At 44.4% G+C, this 15673-nt stretch overlaps 1 protein-coding gene and 1 long non-coding RNA gene across 2 annotated transcripts in view; one reads left to right on the top strand and one right to left on the bottom strand.

Moving 5' to 3' along the window:
* Nucleotides 1–5481, top strand: part of ELAVL3 (ELAV like RNA binding protein 3) — a 133316-nt gene extending 127835 nt beyond the window's left edge. The window contains exon 8 of the mRNA XM_078684191.1: nt 2591–5481. Within this exon, the coding sequence (XP_078540317.1) occupies nt 2591–2607 (17 nt within the window). The 3' untranslated portion in view covers nt 2608–5481. The remainder of the gene's footprint in view (nt 1–2590) is intronic.
* Nucleotides 1–15673, bottom strand: part of LOC144826009 (uncharacterized) — a 425789-nt gene that overhangs the window by 266742 nt on the left and 143374 nt on the right. The window lies entirely within an intron of this gene.

Genomic DNA, 15673 nt, shown 5'->3' with positions numbered 1-15673 from the left:
GACTATGGGGCCTATATTGTCACATTTTAGTCATGTTTCTGGAGCGAAATAAGGCACACATAAAATTTATGGTGGATCATCCATTAATAAATTGAAGCAACAATTCTGGTTGATCTTAACTAAACTATTCCCCCATTCCTGGATTAGACAGCTTTGGGGCTGCTGAACATCCTGTAAATAAACAACACCCTTTTAAGTACAAGTGAGCCCAAAACCCCTCTACCCCCATTGTCTCCATTGTACAAGAGATCACATTGCAAAAAGGTGGTTCAGGACTTGAATCAGTCAGTACCTTTGAAACATTTAGACAAAATATAAAACAATAAGTGCAAATATTGGCTCGACGTACAGCACACTGTGCACCTACTCCTTCTCAGGTACATCCCTCTGGTCTTTGTAGAATATGAAAACATGAACAATTAGCAGACTTTTGTCTCTTGATAAGCTGGGCATCTTCGGAGGCATGCATTCCTTGGGTGACTCATTGGCATGCACAGTGAAAAGATTTTTCACATCAAAAACTTTTTAATTGGAATAAAATTATGGATGTGGTCTAGCTCATGATTTGAGAGGGGCAGTGAACTTATACTAGGGCAAGTGTTGTTGGAGTACCATTAAACCTTTGTACGACTGCATGCTCAATAACAGGCAAAAACCACCATAGCTTATTCAAATTGCAGCACTTTGCCCACATCAGGTTTGTGGTTTTATAACCTAAATCCAACAAATAAGTCTCACAGTTTACAAGCTACAGCAGCCCTTAAAGATGTGTCTTCTTTCCTCTGCAGAGTAGCAATCCAATGGTTTCTCTAGCCCTTAGCTCCAAATCTGTTTTTCTTGGAACTGATCCGTCGCAAAAAAAGAGTGCAGCACCATCCAGTAACATCTCGCTGTTCGACTCTGGCACTGCAGGGCCCTAGCATTTGCACCAACTTCAAAAATAGGAAATAACTTATATCAAAGAGAGTGAGCAAAGACCCTTCAGATAACGAACAAATGCAAAGTCTCACTCTCACTGTTCAGCATCTACAACAGAAAATGAACCTACGAGATTTCTAAAAGTGCAGAATCCACTTTTCTTTGCTTTTATTAATTTTCTTTATCTTTCTTGTTAATGTTCTCCCTTTCCCCTGCCCATCCAGGGCCTTGTTCAGTGCTTATATTTATTAGTGTAGGGCGCCAAGCCTTTTGTAGCCCCAGTAGCCATGCTGTGGCAGCGCAACTGGGCATATTAAGTTATTCTTTGTAGCGAAAAGCCCGGTGCGGCCGCTTAGAAAACAAGTGGCGATGAGTGGGTGACCCCTCCCTCACCTGTGGAAGCAATTGTCAAGGAATCCTTGCTTTCTGAGAGCACCCAAATCACTAACAAAATCCTACACACAAACAAATGGATACATATTCTATTGCCTCACAACATTTCCTTAATAAGTTGGTTACAGAAAGCAACATTCAGAGATATCAAGGCTCTGTATACCACAGAGGAAATGCAAACAGTGGAAACGTGACCTTTAACTAAATCAAATTGGAAATATTTTGGGCAAAACATGATAATCGGACAAGGTTTTAGTGTGCACGCCACACAAAATCTCAACCATCAGGAGGCAAAACTGTACAATTGTACCTTAGCTTCAGATTGTGCAGGCTATAGAACCAGGTGAAGCAATACTTTGGGTTCCTAGGAAGCAAAAACAAATGAAAGACTTGCCGGGGACCCAGCATTGATGTCTAAAGGAGATATGGGAACTGAAGAATAAAATGGGGATTCCATAAAAACCATGGAAGGAGACGTGTTCTCCCTTTTTGAGGACCCTCGTCTGATTCTGAGGTATCCCTCCAAACTATTGGAAGATGATCCATACAAACATGTGAATTTGAATTTCAATCCTGAAGGCTCAAAAACTGGGTTTCATAATTAGGCAAAATTTACCAATAAAATAAGGAAAATATCATTCTTAATTCACCTAAATCATTCCAATACACAAATGCACCCGCTACACAGAGAGAGGGGTCTAATGTTTGCTATTTTATTTAAAAAGAAAAATGTTTTAAATGTCTTAGAAATTTGTTCCAGTTTTACTTGTTTATAATGATTTTAGAAGATTAGTTAGACTTACTTGAGTTGCAATGAATGTGTTCAAATTGTGTCTTGTGGAAAAACTGTAGGCGCTTCTGTGGCAAAAGACAAAAAACAGCCGCCTTCAATGCGTGTATATCTTTTTGCGAATTTTAGCTTCTTGTAGTTTTTTAACTTATTGTTAACTTAAATATTTATTACTGCCTTGTATAAGTACATATCTGTGTATATTTATGTTACCTCATCCTATCTGCAAGTTAAAAAAAATATTTTTTAATTTGCCAGGAAAGTGGTTATGACTAATTTATTGAAGTAAAAACAAGTTTAAAAATGAACAAAATGGTTTAAAAATGATAATGGAAAAAGCAAAAGAAAAGCTTGACGCTCTCCGAAAAAGGGCAAAGTGCACTGATTAGACCTCTGTAATAAAATGGTGTAGTTAAAACCTATATAGATTGTTCCTTTTGTGTCATATAGAGTTAATCAAACTTTGTCCCGTTGTTGCTTTTTTTTCAGTCGACAAGCTGGTATGAGTTACCCTATTTATGGACAGGTTCTGCTTAGAACTGCAACCTGCCCCACTCCACTTTGTCAATGGATTGTCCTCTGGTTCAAATGTATTCCAGTTCCCAACTTCACAGGAATGCATGGATGCACTCAGCCCCACAAGAGCTTGTTTCACGTTCATGTGCTTTTCATGTTCTTGATTTTGCAGACTACTTGGTAGGTATTGCCATTGTGGTGCAGATCTGTTTCTTTACCCTGCACACTGCTACTGAAGCAAATTGAATTGTTCAGAATAAAACGACACTCAGAGGCAGGCGCCGTTCAGCGTCAGCTGGTAGGATTGGTGCGCTTCAAAGCAGGGAAACATGAAGAATTTCGTTCCATGTGCCAATGAGGAGTTTGGCATTATTGGTGTCCTTAAAACAACCACAGAAAGTAAACAAAGTTGTGGGGATAACGTGACAGACAGGTATGCAAGGAGCAGTGGGCTAAGGGCATAAGAGCCTTAAAGATAGAAACCGAGCAAATCTTCATTTGGCCCTACTGTAATGAAAACACACACAGTAGTGTGCTATATATTATTGCGGCTGAGTGCCTGACTCAAGAGAGACCCCCCCAAATAGAATATTACTCTCTGCGGATCTGCATAGATTCCTATGCCAAGCTGACTCAGAATATAGTCACTTTGCATAGGGCCATAATGGGAAGCAGAGACGTTCTTGAGGATGATCCTGGTCCACAAGATCCAGAAGATGAAACACTACTAGGGCAGAACATTTGACTTGACCTATGCACTGTAGAAATAAATAGCATTTTTGTTGTCCTCCATTTTTAAAAGCAGAAACGTATTTTTGGGACTAAAATACTGCTCTATTGCTCAGTGAAGGGGGGCGAAGGTCTAATGTGAAGTAGAATGCACACATTTGGGGTAAAGTAAGGACACAGTTGAATGGGCCAGTCCTACTTTCTTTCGGAGGCAGAGGGGAACCATGATACTATGACATTTCTTAAACAGTGGGAAACAGAACGGTATTGTTCAACCAGTGTCCTGGTGGCCTTTTTTCCAGTGCAAGTCACAGATAACAGACTTGCTGGATGATAGGGGGGGGTCACAATGTGGCCACGCTATAGAAAAAGCTGCACAAGGGGTGAGGGCTCAGAAATGGTGACATGGAATGGACCATCCCCAAAAATATTCCAGAGTAGAAAGGGGAAAAAAATAGCTACCCCACTCACCACAACCCCGCGTTCTGAAACATGAATCGGTAGTATGCCACAGATTATTCTAGAATTTGAAAAGAATTAAAAGCTGTACAAGGAATTTTGCAAAATAGAGTAGGTAAGTGTAATATTCCTATTTTACGTAGAAATTAAATTCCATAGCTCGACAAGTTAAATATTCAGCTATTTATATTAAAAGATAGATCACCAACACCCAGACCTAAACAGAACATTGGTGGTGCAGGTATTCAAATAAATAGTGACAAGCTTATAATTCCCCATGAAAGTGCAATGGGCCATCTATGGTGTGAGAATATAAAGTAACGAGAAAACGGGCACAGTGGTATTTCTAAAGTCTTGTCCAGGTGCAGTAAATAAAGGTCTCCTCGCTACCACTGGATTGCCTGAGCTCCGATTGCAAATCTGTCCTCGTCTCCCACTGACAAAAGTAGAGCAATTAAGATGTGTGTATGTGCCGGTCCCAACCTGCACACTCATTGCGTGTAAAAAAGTTACTTCCACACTCCTTTTAAAGAGTTTCTCTCCACCGATTACTCTAGTCGAATCCTTTAACAGACAAGAAGTTTGCTGTCAATTTTTACAAGTATTGCGATTTTCTGGGTGTTGAACCGATACAATTCCATGACAACTCCAATTTCTGGGAAGGTGATTGCTTACCCTCCCATTTGCACTGTTGGTTAGATTAGGCTAATGTCAACTTTGAGTGGGATGATCAAGTGGTTACTCTTTTCCACAAAAGGGTTACTGCTAAAAGGCCAAAGCAACATAAAAACCCTTTCACAGACTACTGTGCTAGTAAAGGAAGAGGACTATGATACACATCTTATCTGTAATGTTACCTTGAACAGTTTTCCGAGTCCAATCTCAACAGGAGGGAGAGGGTGCACTGTGATTACATTTTGGAGGGGCTTTAGCTGTACCTACAGGGCAAACAATGTATGGAGCAGGCTGTGCTTGCTCCATACATTTAAACACTTTTACGGTACAGTTTATGGTTCCAACACCTGCCTGCAGCCAGCAATGAAAGTTCAATTGGTGAGCGAACCATTGTTCGCTCTCCGATTGCACTTTCATTTTCTACAAAAATGCCACTTTTCACCCATTTAAAATGCAGGAGTATACATATCTAAAGTAGCCCAGATGCTTTTTGAGCCCAGTGATCAAGTGAAATTTCCAGGTTTTGAGATTCACCAAAATATGGAATAAAAGAGATGGTGGAATGATGGGAAGATTAGTCTCTTGAAGTGGTTTTATTGTTGAAACTTTTTGGAGTAAAAAAAAACCCTGATGGAGGGTCAGAAGCTGTCAAGACATCCCTCTCTTCGATGTCCCAGATCTTTCCCTTGTAAATGTGGAGTGGGGTATGGGAGGAAGATTGAGTGCCTGAACAAGGTTGCTTCAGATGCTTTTTTGGGACAGTTAAATCGTGGCTGGGAATGCGACGAAGATTCAGAGAAAATAATAACCTACAAAAAATGGTAAAGATGATAAAAGAACGGAAAAAATAAAAAAAACAGGAAAAAACAGAAACCACTTTGCGTTTTAGTTCTAGATTATTTATTACTGGGGTTACAAGTGTGGCAATTGTAAGACACTTTTTCATGGACTGTTTAATTTATTTGTACTTATCATACCAGAAAATAAAGTTCGGAATTTTATAGCGTGGCGAGTGTTTTGTGTGGTCACTGACTTTTTTTGTGTAACAAATTAGTTCTTGTAGACTGTGCTTTACATGGCTTGTGAAGAACCATGTATCTGCAATGCAATGGAATTCTTTTCTCACACAGAGCAACATGGCTTGACATTATGGAGGGCTCTTGTTCTAGTTAGAGGTTCTCATTACTATAGACTCCATGCTCACTGGACAGCAAACACCATGTTCCCTGGGTCTCACAAAGGCTTTCTCGAGGACTATTCTAGTAGTGGTGGACCAGAGGCTTGCAGACCGGCTATTGAATGGCTGAGCAAATAAGACTATTCCACAAGGGGTTAAACCTCTTAGCATTACAGTAAAACAGAGGAACCAACAGACAACACATCAACCAACAAGATATAGGCTTATAAGACACTAAGTTAAACACCAAAAAGCTGAAGTGGTGGAAATACAAGAGATTCGTAAAGGACATCATGGGATACACGGAGTCCTGTTGTTTTAGAGTAATAACCTAGCTTCTATTGTTGTTTCAAATGGCATGGATCTCAACAATAAATTAAGAGGGAACTATCAAATGACTACCAATTGGTGGTACTCTTTAAACTGGTTACTAAGGAATTCTGGTTGCTGCTGGGAAGGTCTGTAGAATAATCTGCTGGTCAGAGAGAAAGATTATTCTTCAGTATAAGCCTGGACTGCGGATTATCTAGTTCTTGAACCCTGATTGTAAAATGATGGACTCGTGCTACCTTGAGAACCTTTGGTCCTTTCGTTCCTAGGCGTTTTGGCTTGTACCAGCACACACATCCCACTGAGGATAAACAATTTTATTGGAGGGACAATGCATCCCTGGCATTCTCCAAGCCATGCATCCTTGATATTCTCGAAGTCATGTGTCAGATCTTTGCCCCTGGGACCTTTCGCTGAAGGACACAGGCATGAAAAGAGAGGGTCACGTTGCTACAGTGGACAGCGAATGAAGTGGATAATGCCCCGTAGAGGTCTATCTCAACTCTGAATGCGCTAACATTCGTTGACATAAACCCTGAAGCCAGAAGGTGCGCACACATGCTGAGGGAAGAAGTATTGCTGAAATCTGCCCTGTACTCTGTCCAGGAGATAGATACACTGGATCTCTTCTCAGACTCTAATTCCCCCATCTGTTCGCCTCTAACTCACACTCCACATGTCCTCCTAACCACAGGTCCATGGCACCCTCCTGCTATCGTGGCATCTTCAGAGCAAGCTGGGAGCCGCACTGTTAGGTGGCATCTTGCATTATTACCATGGAGGGGGGTACGGCAGCCTTCCAAGCTGCTTAAAAGTTGCATGGGGGTGAATGCAATGGTTTAAGGAGGAAATAAAACAAGCCATGCCAGTCTGCAAAACAAACATGCATTCACCAGGAAGTTACCGATGAGCAGGTATTCTGTGAGCAATAATCCTGTGAGCTGGCTTTGTAGGACACCAACTGGTGGATGAGGAATTACCTTTTGCATATTCCGGCAGTCATACTTATCAGATCTTGTTACATTTCGATCTTGGGTGCAACAGACAACTGCCATGTATGCATTGGTATTACAGATCTGAACTACATCTGTTGTTTCTCATATAATCAAGGTTCAGATGTCGTCAATTGTGTCTAATAAATGAGGAATATATTTTGAGTAAAACGCTCTTTTCAGGCCTAGCTAGACATTTACCCTACGCGTTTGAACAGAGAAGCTTTTTGGTACACAAAATAACAAGGTACTGGTGTTGTCAATGTTTGTATTACTAGTAGTTGGGATTGAGGTCACTCTCTTCTGATCACTTGGGAAATTCAGAGCTTGAATTAACGCACCAATTATTTCCCCAGCTTCCGTCCTCATACTGGACTAACACGTAACCAAGATGATTTAGGTGTACTCAGCGTAACATTGGTGGAAAAGTGAAAATAAATATAGGGTAAATGGTTTTCTCTTTGGAAACAAAAGAAGGTACTTGGTACTGTTCTCTTTCTGAACCCCATTGAAACAAAACTCTGCCGAGTAGTAGCTTTTCTTCAGTCCTACAAGAATGTCCTACTTCTGTAGCCTTCTACAACATAAGGTTTTGGTCTGGAAAGAGTCGAGCAGCCTACTAACAGCAGCAAATCTCCTGGATTCCTGCTTCATAAGGTGGCCATTTGCATCATCCCTACCTATTTTTGTCACAACTGCACATTCAGTTGCTTACAAGCTGAAGACCCTCAGGAATCCAAGTTATGAACGGAGACCAAGAGGAAAGAGACCCTTAAAAGTAGATAGGCAACCTATCGACATACGCACATATGAACAAGTTACTTACCTTCTGTAACATTCTGTCTAGTGAATACTCTATTTAACTGCAGATTCCGCATATTAAGAATATCCCCATGCTGGTTCTGGAGAATTACGTAGCAGTGATCCCCTGCGCATGGATGTGGCAGCATGCAGTTCCATACCACCCAAAGAGAAAGAGTGGACGTGCACGTTGACATCAGTTTCTTTGCCTTTCTCCATCCGCACTCTCAGATGTGGGGAGTCAAACAATATGCCAGGGACAGTATGCCGCCTTCTGTTTTAGGACAATTGTGTATGTTAAGAAAGCCAGTCCACAGCAAGTATGAGGGCAGTGAGGCATCTGTAATTAAATGGAGTATTCACCAGAAAGAGTGTGACCAAATGTAAGTAACTTGCTCTTCTGTTGGATACTTCTAAACGCAGATTCCTCACCTTTAAAAGAGATACCAGAGCTGAACCTCTCAATGATGGCCAGACCGAGGTTTGAACTTAGATTAGGAAATCTGGCAGAAAGAAGTGGGCAAAATTGCTGCCCTCAGGGAGGCCCAGGTTTGCGTCTGAAACATCAGGATCATATACTCAATGCCCTGAACTCACTGCAGCAGTGGAAAGACCTTGAACTCCACCTTACCTAGAACAGCCTCAATAAAGGGAATCCTCTTCTTAGGGCCTGGTTGGGAGTACAACTAATTGATGAAAAGCCTCAAAGATGTCAGGAGTTCATCGGTTGATGGATGACGACTGACTGTGAAAAGTCCGCCTACAGCAGCCAATTGTTAGGGAAGGAAACATGTATCCCCGACCTCTGAAGGTGGGAAGCGACTACCACCATCCCTTTCATGCGCACCAAAAGGGCAGTGGTAATGCTAAATGGGCATAGGGCAAATTGTTAGTGTTCTGAACCCACCCTGACCTACAGGCAACAACTGTGGGATTGAAGACAAGCAAGACATACTTTGTTGCGTTCTGACATCATGTATTGTTTGAAGCATCCAGCCTTTGAGGCGTCTGGGATGGCCGGCGAGATCCTGTGAGCAACTCATTAAAGCATCAGAGAGTAGTAAGGTATCTGCAATTAGATAGAATATCAAACAGAAGGAGCATTACTGAAGGTAAGTAGCCTATTCTTCAGGCTTCAGTCAAGCTCAGTTTGCTGGGGGTTCTCCCGACCCCAAAATCCGGGTACCAGGTGCGATAGCAATTTGCCCTCCTGTGTCTTGTTTTGGCCAAACGCTGTATTGTCGTGCACTGGACACACCCTGAGTGATGGCCTCCTGGCTCTTTGAGCACTGCTGTGCTGAGCTTTCAAGAGTGGGATGTATATGGGTGGTAACGTGGCACTGCGGATGAAGATAGTTGCGGTCTGAGTGTGTGTCTGGTGGACCAGCGAGTGACGAAGGGCCTGTCCGCGACTGATTGGTATTGCTAGGGTCAGACTGGCTCCTATTCCTTTCCTTTCTTCAAATGGGTTGGGCCGTGCATTGCCTGATGCCTAGCGAGTGCCCACTAGTGACACCCTTGAAGGGGATGATATTTGTTCACCTCCACACCCTCCGCAGAGGACCAGGAGCCCCGTTTTGATGCTGCCTTCTCTCTCCGGATGTGTGGCCCCTGTTGACGCTCACTCCCGTCTCGTTTACTGCTGCCACAATCAAGGTTTTATTGTATTTTTCTGGTTTTCCTTTGCCTGGTTCTTTCCTATTGGGGTTGTACTGTATGTTTCATATACTCCTATGTTGGCATGTCTTATGTTATGCTGTTCCTGGGCTAGTCGCTGCACCAGGCGTGATGCAAACACCGGATGAGCTGGGATTTGAATTGAGTAATGCTCATTGCATTGTTTTACTGCTCATTTTTCCCCCTGATGTAGCAACATATGCTGTACATATTTTATACAACTCTGAAAAAAGAGAAGTTACCCCCCAAAAAAGGAACTTATTCTTCTGATGGATACTTCTAACTGCAGGTATCTCACCTTGGGAATAGAGCCAAAAGCAGTTACTGCCCAATGTGGTGTATCTGTGGAATGGGTCAGATAAAACAGCCCTGCATGACCAAACAGGTAAAATTCCCATTCTGATGAAGCGGACTGTCAAGGCAACAGTGATTTGTGAACATGTGCACTGATGCCAACGTAGCAATCTGGCAAATATCCAGGACAAGTATTTTGCATGTCAACACAGAATTAGGAGCCCTAATTATGGTGCACTGAACCCTTGGGCTTCTGGAGGCTGCGATTTAGCCAATGCATAGCAGATCTTACTGCAGAGAACAGCCCATCATGAGATGGTCTGCTTCTACACCACCTTGTCTGTCTATGCTCCAGAGAACCCCACAAAGAGTTTATTGTCCACCAAATGTTCCTTGGTCCAATTGATGTTAAAGCTCAGCACTCTCTTGGAGTCAAAGCTGGAGACTCTCCTCCTCTTTCGAGGGATGAGGCGACGCAATGTCTAAAGAGCGATGGTTTGTGCCTAAGTCAATGTACCATTGCTCTGATGTGGGACAAATTAACTGTCAGTTTTCAGGGACTCCTTAGGGATGACACTAGACCCCCATAGAGTGGACGACACAGGCCTTGGAGTGGATCATGCCCCTTCATACATTTCCTGAACTTGAGCCACATATATATTTGATTTGATATTTATAAAGCACAAACTCTTGCCCGAGGGCGTCTTGGCGCTATAGGTTCGATTGTTACTGCAGAGCTGATGCGTGTAGTGGACGTTATCCTAAATGACTCCTAGTCCTGGGTGAAGAGCCATGTCCTCAGGGCCTTTCTGAAAGGAAGTAAAGAGGGGGCAGCTTTTAGTGACAGTGGTAGGCCGTTGCAGAGGACAGCTGTCATCCTGAAAAAACTCTTCACTCCCCAGGTGGTGCTCTTAAAAGGGGGTATTTTCAGGTTCATAGCAGAGCCTGAGCGAAGAGTTCTCCCTGGGATGTACCATTTGAGCTTCTCCTTTAAACGGATTGTCCCAAGTCCATGCAATGATTTGTATGCCAGGCAGCGCTTACTTCACCCGTACCCTTCTACTATTCTGATATCCAAATTCTTGCAATGCAATCTCATCAGTATACCAGCAAGAAATCACTTTTTCCAAGGCCCACGCGGGCTCCTAAGGGTACACCTTTAAGTTCTTTATGTATTACTATATCACTGAAAACGAGTCTGGACCAGGTCTCATGCAAATCGGTTCTTGTGTTCTTTGCTTCCTCTGCACCACAATCTTTCCATTGATAGCTCTGTGAATGTTACTGTCATGTATGTTGCCATATATATATGACAATAAGATAATATGATATTATATGACATTACATGGCATCTTGCTTTTGGTATCTTTGCACTTTGAAAATCAATCAAAATAGGTGTAGAAAAAAATAAGATTGATGGCTTGTATGAAAGGAAAAGGTGTCAGATACTTCAGCAGGGAACACAGTGTGACTGGAAAAAAGGTGGTACTCACATGAGGTGCTATAGTTATCATGACCAGAAAGACTGTTTTCAACGTCACAAGGCATAAAAAGGACAACTGTGCATTGGCTTGAAAGGGGTACACATTAAAAAAGTGAGAACCAAATTTAAATTCCGCTGTGGCATCACACAGGGCTTTGATGGAAACATATGTTGCAAACCTGTTGCAAAACACATCACAACATGTAATTTGGAAAAGGACAAGACCTTGTTACAGGTCCATCCGGCGGGTGCCGCATCTAGCCCTAAAATTACCCCAGCACCAAACGTACACTTATTTCATGGAAAGGTGTCTGGCTGCCAGGTTCACATCAACACCTTTTGAAGAGAGACCAAAGGAGATCAACTGCCACCGCTCGATCGCCACACATGGAGGTGCAAGTTACGCAAGGCTCAGATGCAAGACTGTGTCCTGCTGGTGTGACAGAATATCCTCCTCAAGCTGCAGCCTGATTGGAGGACAGATGCTTGGGCACAGAAGTTCCAGGTGGCACACACTCCTGGCTTAATCCAGAGACACTAAGGTGACTTTGGCCTGGTTGTTCCTGGTCTTCATCAGAACTCTGACAGGGGAGAAAGCAGTGGGAAGGCATACAGGAGTCCTGTGCTCCACACTAGGCGGAATGCACCTCTGAGAGAAAGGCCAGGGGCCTCCTCGTTGCTGGAAGACACCCTGCGTCACCTCCGGTTGTAGATGCTATCCGTGATCTGCTGGGCGTTGCCGGTTGAGTTAGCCTGCCCAGGCATTCAAAGATCTCTCCAGCTGGTTCATTAGATGCACTGAAGTCTCAGCCAGTTCCAGAGGTGCAGAGCCTTCTGGCACAGGACACAGGACCCTACCCAGCCCTGCTTGTTGCAATACCACATAGCTGTGGTGTTGTACGTGAGAGCTTGCACCAGCCATCTTTTTGATGGATGGCAGGAAGGACTTCAACACAAAGTGAACTGCATGCAACTCCAGAAAACTGATTTGGAGGCGGGTCTCCACCAGAGGCCAATTTCCATATCTTCAAAATGGCATCCTCAACAAAGTAGTGACGTGTTAGTCTCCGTCAACTCAGGAGGGGGTAGGGAGAGGGGTTTGCCACTGGTCCAACTGCAGTTGAGCAGCCACCCCTAAAGCTCTTTTGCAGTCTCTTCTGAAACCTGGATGGAATCTCGCAGGTTCCCCTGCTGGGCCCACTGAGACTTCAGATCCCACTGTAGAGCTTGCATGTGCCATCTAGCATGGTGGGCAAAAAGGATGCAGGGAGCCAGTAGACCAAGAAGCCTCAGAGCCAACCTCAAATAGACCCAGGATCGAGCCTGCAAAGTAGCCTGAATGTCCTGGACTGATTGATCTGGTGAGAAGGCCCAAAAGTGCTTGGTATCCAGGATGGTTTAGATAAAAGGAAGCCTCTGCAAAGGAATCAGGTGTGACTTTGGCGGTTTGAATGAAAATCCCAACAATGTCAGATGGCTCTCTGTCATCTGGAGGTGGTCCACGATTGACTGTTGTGAGCCCACCTTCAACAGCCAGTCATCGAGGTAGGGGCAGACTGGTATTCCAACCTCTGAAGATCAGCAACAAGCACTGACATCACCTTTGTGAACATCCAAGGGACCCAGATGAGGCCAAAAGGGAGCACAGCAACCGGAAAATGCTTGTGGTCCAATTTGAAACAACAGGCAGAGTCTGTGGGCCTGCGGGAAATGAATATGAAAATAGATATTCTTGAGGTCCAACGGCATTATCCAGTCTCCTGGATCCAGGATAGATAGAACCTGGGCTAGCATGAGCATCTTGAATTTGTACTTTCATATGAAGGCATTGAGAGGGCAAATAGCAAAAATAGCCAAGCTGGTGCTGAAAGGGCCAAAGAGCATGCCCTGGCTCGACTCTCTTTAAAACATTCCAGGACCAAGTCTGCTGTTCCACCGAATGTGCAGAATCTATCAAATGGCATGTCCATTAATGATACCATGGGAAGCCTGTGGATTTCATCCATACATCGTCGAAGCCCCATGATTTTCCTAATAGTCCATCCTAAACAATCAGTAGTGTCTAAGCCTGAATGGATGACAAACTTAGCTGCATTCAGGCAGCCTGAATGGCCTAGGAATCCTTTTTGGGTCTCGGCTAGACAGCACATGCGCTGTTTCTTTAAGACAATTTGTTTACAGTTAGTGGGCTACAGCCCGCCCATAGGCTTACCATTTGTTAGGTTCAACATTGCTCTCATATCCTTCATTCCCGTTTGTCATGGCATGCATGTGTCATGCCTCTTGCGTTTTTCCCTCCCCTAGAGCATGGACCAAGTACTTGTGTCCATCCTATGCTCCCATTTTTGGAGCTATTTTTTTATTTGTGTTTAAGCACTCCATACCGCATGTTTTCAGTCGTTCCTTTCCCCTAATTTGTGTCGCTTCTTTTCTCCTCCCACCCACCCCCATCCCTGTAGCTTCTTTTAGCTCTCACCCCTTCCCCTGTCTGTTTCTTCTTTACGAACCCCCTCCACTTTCGCTCGTGCTCAGCTTTTCCCCTTTCTGTCTCCTTTCTACTCTCAACCCTTTCTACGTTGTCAGCGGCCATGCCCAGCAGGCAAAGTAAGGAGCTTCACAGTTATATTTTTTTGCAGTTTTCTATAGTACAAACTCAACTCGAAGGTATTGGAGCACTTTACATGAGGTGTTGCTTCTTTTATCCTCCCACCCACCATCCTTGTTGCTTCTTTACCCTCACACCCCCTGCCTGTTTCTTCTTTACAAACATCCCCCCGTCCATGCTCCTGTGCAGCTTTTCACCTGTCCATCCTCTTTATACTCTGGCCATTCTGTGTTTCTGCAGGCATGCCCAGCAGGTACAATTAGGAGCTCTACGTTTATATTTTTTGCTGATTTCTGTAGCGCAAACTCAACCAGAAAGTATTGGAGCACTTTGAATGAGCAACAGGTACATTACACAAGGACGGATTCATTTTAGGTCTCTGCTACACAGCACATGCGCTGTCTGTTTGCCCCCTGTGTAGTGTTCCTTGTCCCTACTTTCTTGCCACACAAAAAAGAGGTATGGCACTTTTTTCCACAATTTTCAGCGATGCTGAACAGCAGAGCTGTTATGCAACATGGCTCAAAGACATGCACATTGTCAACGCCAGTAGCTCTCTTATTTCCGAGACAGATAGGCTTTGCCAATGCTTGTTGTATTTTGGATTCACCAGTAAGATCTCACCAACCACGTCACAAAGGGACTGCCCGATGTGGAAGGGCATGACAACCTTTGGCAAGAAAGAAGGACGGGTTCTTAAATCCACCTTGTCCGGATGAACAGAAAGGAAAGGAGGTTTGGAAGAAAGGGCCTGGAGCTCACTCTCTTCTGGCAGAGGTGATAGCAACCAGGAAAGCCGTCTTGAGAGTAAGAAGATGCAAAGGACAGTTATGAAGGGGCTCAAAGGGAGCGCACATCAGATATGTCAAGACAAGGTTTAAGTACCATTGAGGCATAATGAAAGGCACAGGAGGAAACGTGTGCGTAATGCCTTTCAGGAAACAGTTAACACCTGTAGACTTAAAAAGAGAAGGCTGATCTGGAAGCCATAGAAAGGTGGAGGGACGCCTGGCTGCCAGAATGACATCACAGAGTTCGGGAGGAAGATCAAAAGCTGTCAACTGTCGCTGCTCAATCTCCACGCATGGAGGTGGTGGCTCAACAGGTTCGGGATGAGGACCGTCCCCTGCTGCTGCGACAGAAGATCCTCCCAAAGAGGCATTCAGATCGGGGAATCGATCGCCATGTTGAGTAGCTCGGGATACCAGTATCTTCGTGCCCAATCCGGAGCCACAAGAATGACATTGGCCCGGTCGCGCCAAATCTTATTCAGAACTCTGGGCAGAAGTGGTATAGGTGGACAGGCGTACAATAGACTGCAACTCCACTCGCGACGAAAAACGTCGCCGAGCGAGTGCCACCTTGGAAATTCCAACGCGCGGAACTGATGACATTGCGCGTTCTCTTCGGTGGCAAATAGATCTAACCAAGGCTCTCCCCACTGCTGAAAGAGACCTTGCGCCAAGTCCGAGTTCAGAGCCATTTGTGATCCATCAAGCAACGGCGGCTGAGTTCGTCCGCCTTGGAGTTCAGAGTACCTGCCAGGTGTTGAACCACCAAGGTAATGCCTTGATGTTCCAGCCATGTCTAGAGGCACAGAGCCTCCAGGACCCCACTCCGCCCTGTTTGTTGCAATACCACATGGCGGTGGTGTTGTCCGTGAACACCTGCACCACACTTCCCCGGACAGAGGGAAGGAATGCCTTCAGTGCAAGTCGGATCGCCCAAAGCTCCAAAAGGTTGATAAGGAACCGGGACTCCGCCGGAGACCAGAGGCCTCTGATCTCTGCCTCTCCCAAGTGGCCTCCCCAACCCAGGAGGGACGCATCCGTCA

This window comes from Lissotriton helveticus, chromosome 1_1, assembly GCF_964261635.1.
Source record: "Lissotriton helveticus chromosome 1_1, aLisHel1.1, whole genome shotgun sequence".
Classification (NCBI taxonomy): domain Eukaryota; kingdom Metazoa; phylum Chordata; class Amphibia; order Caudata; family Salamandridae; genus Lissotriton; species Lissotriton helveticus.
The sequence above is the reverse complement of the archived record's forward strand: the minus strand, read 5'-3'. Positions and strand labels throughout refer to the sequence as shown.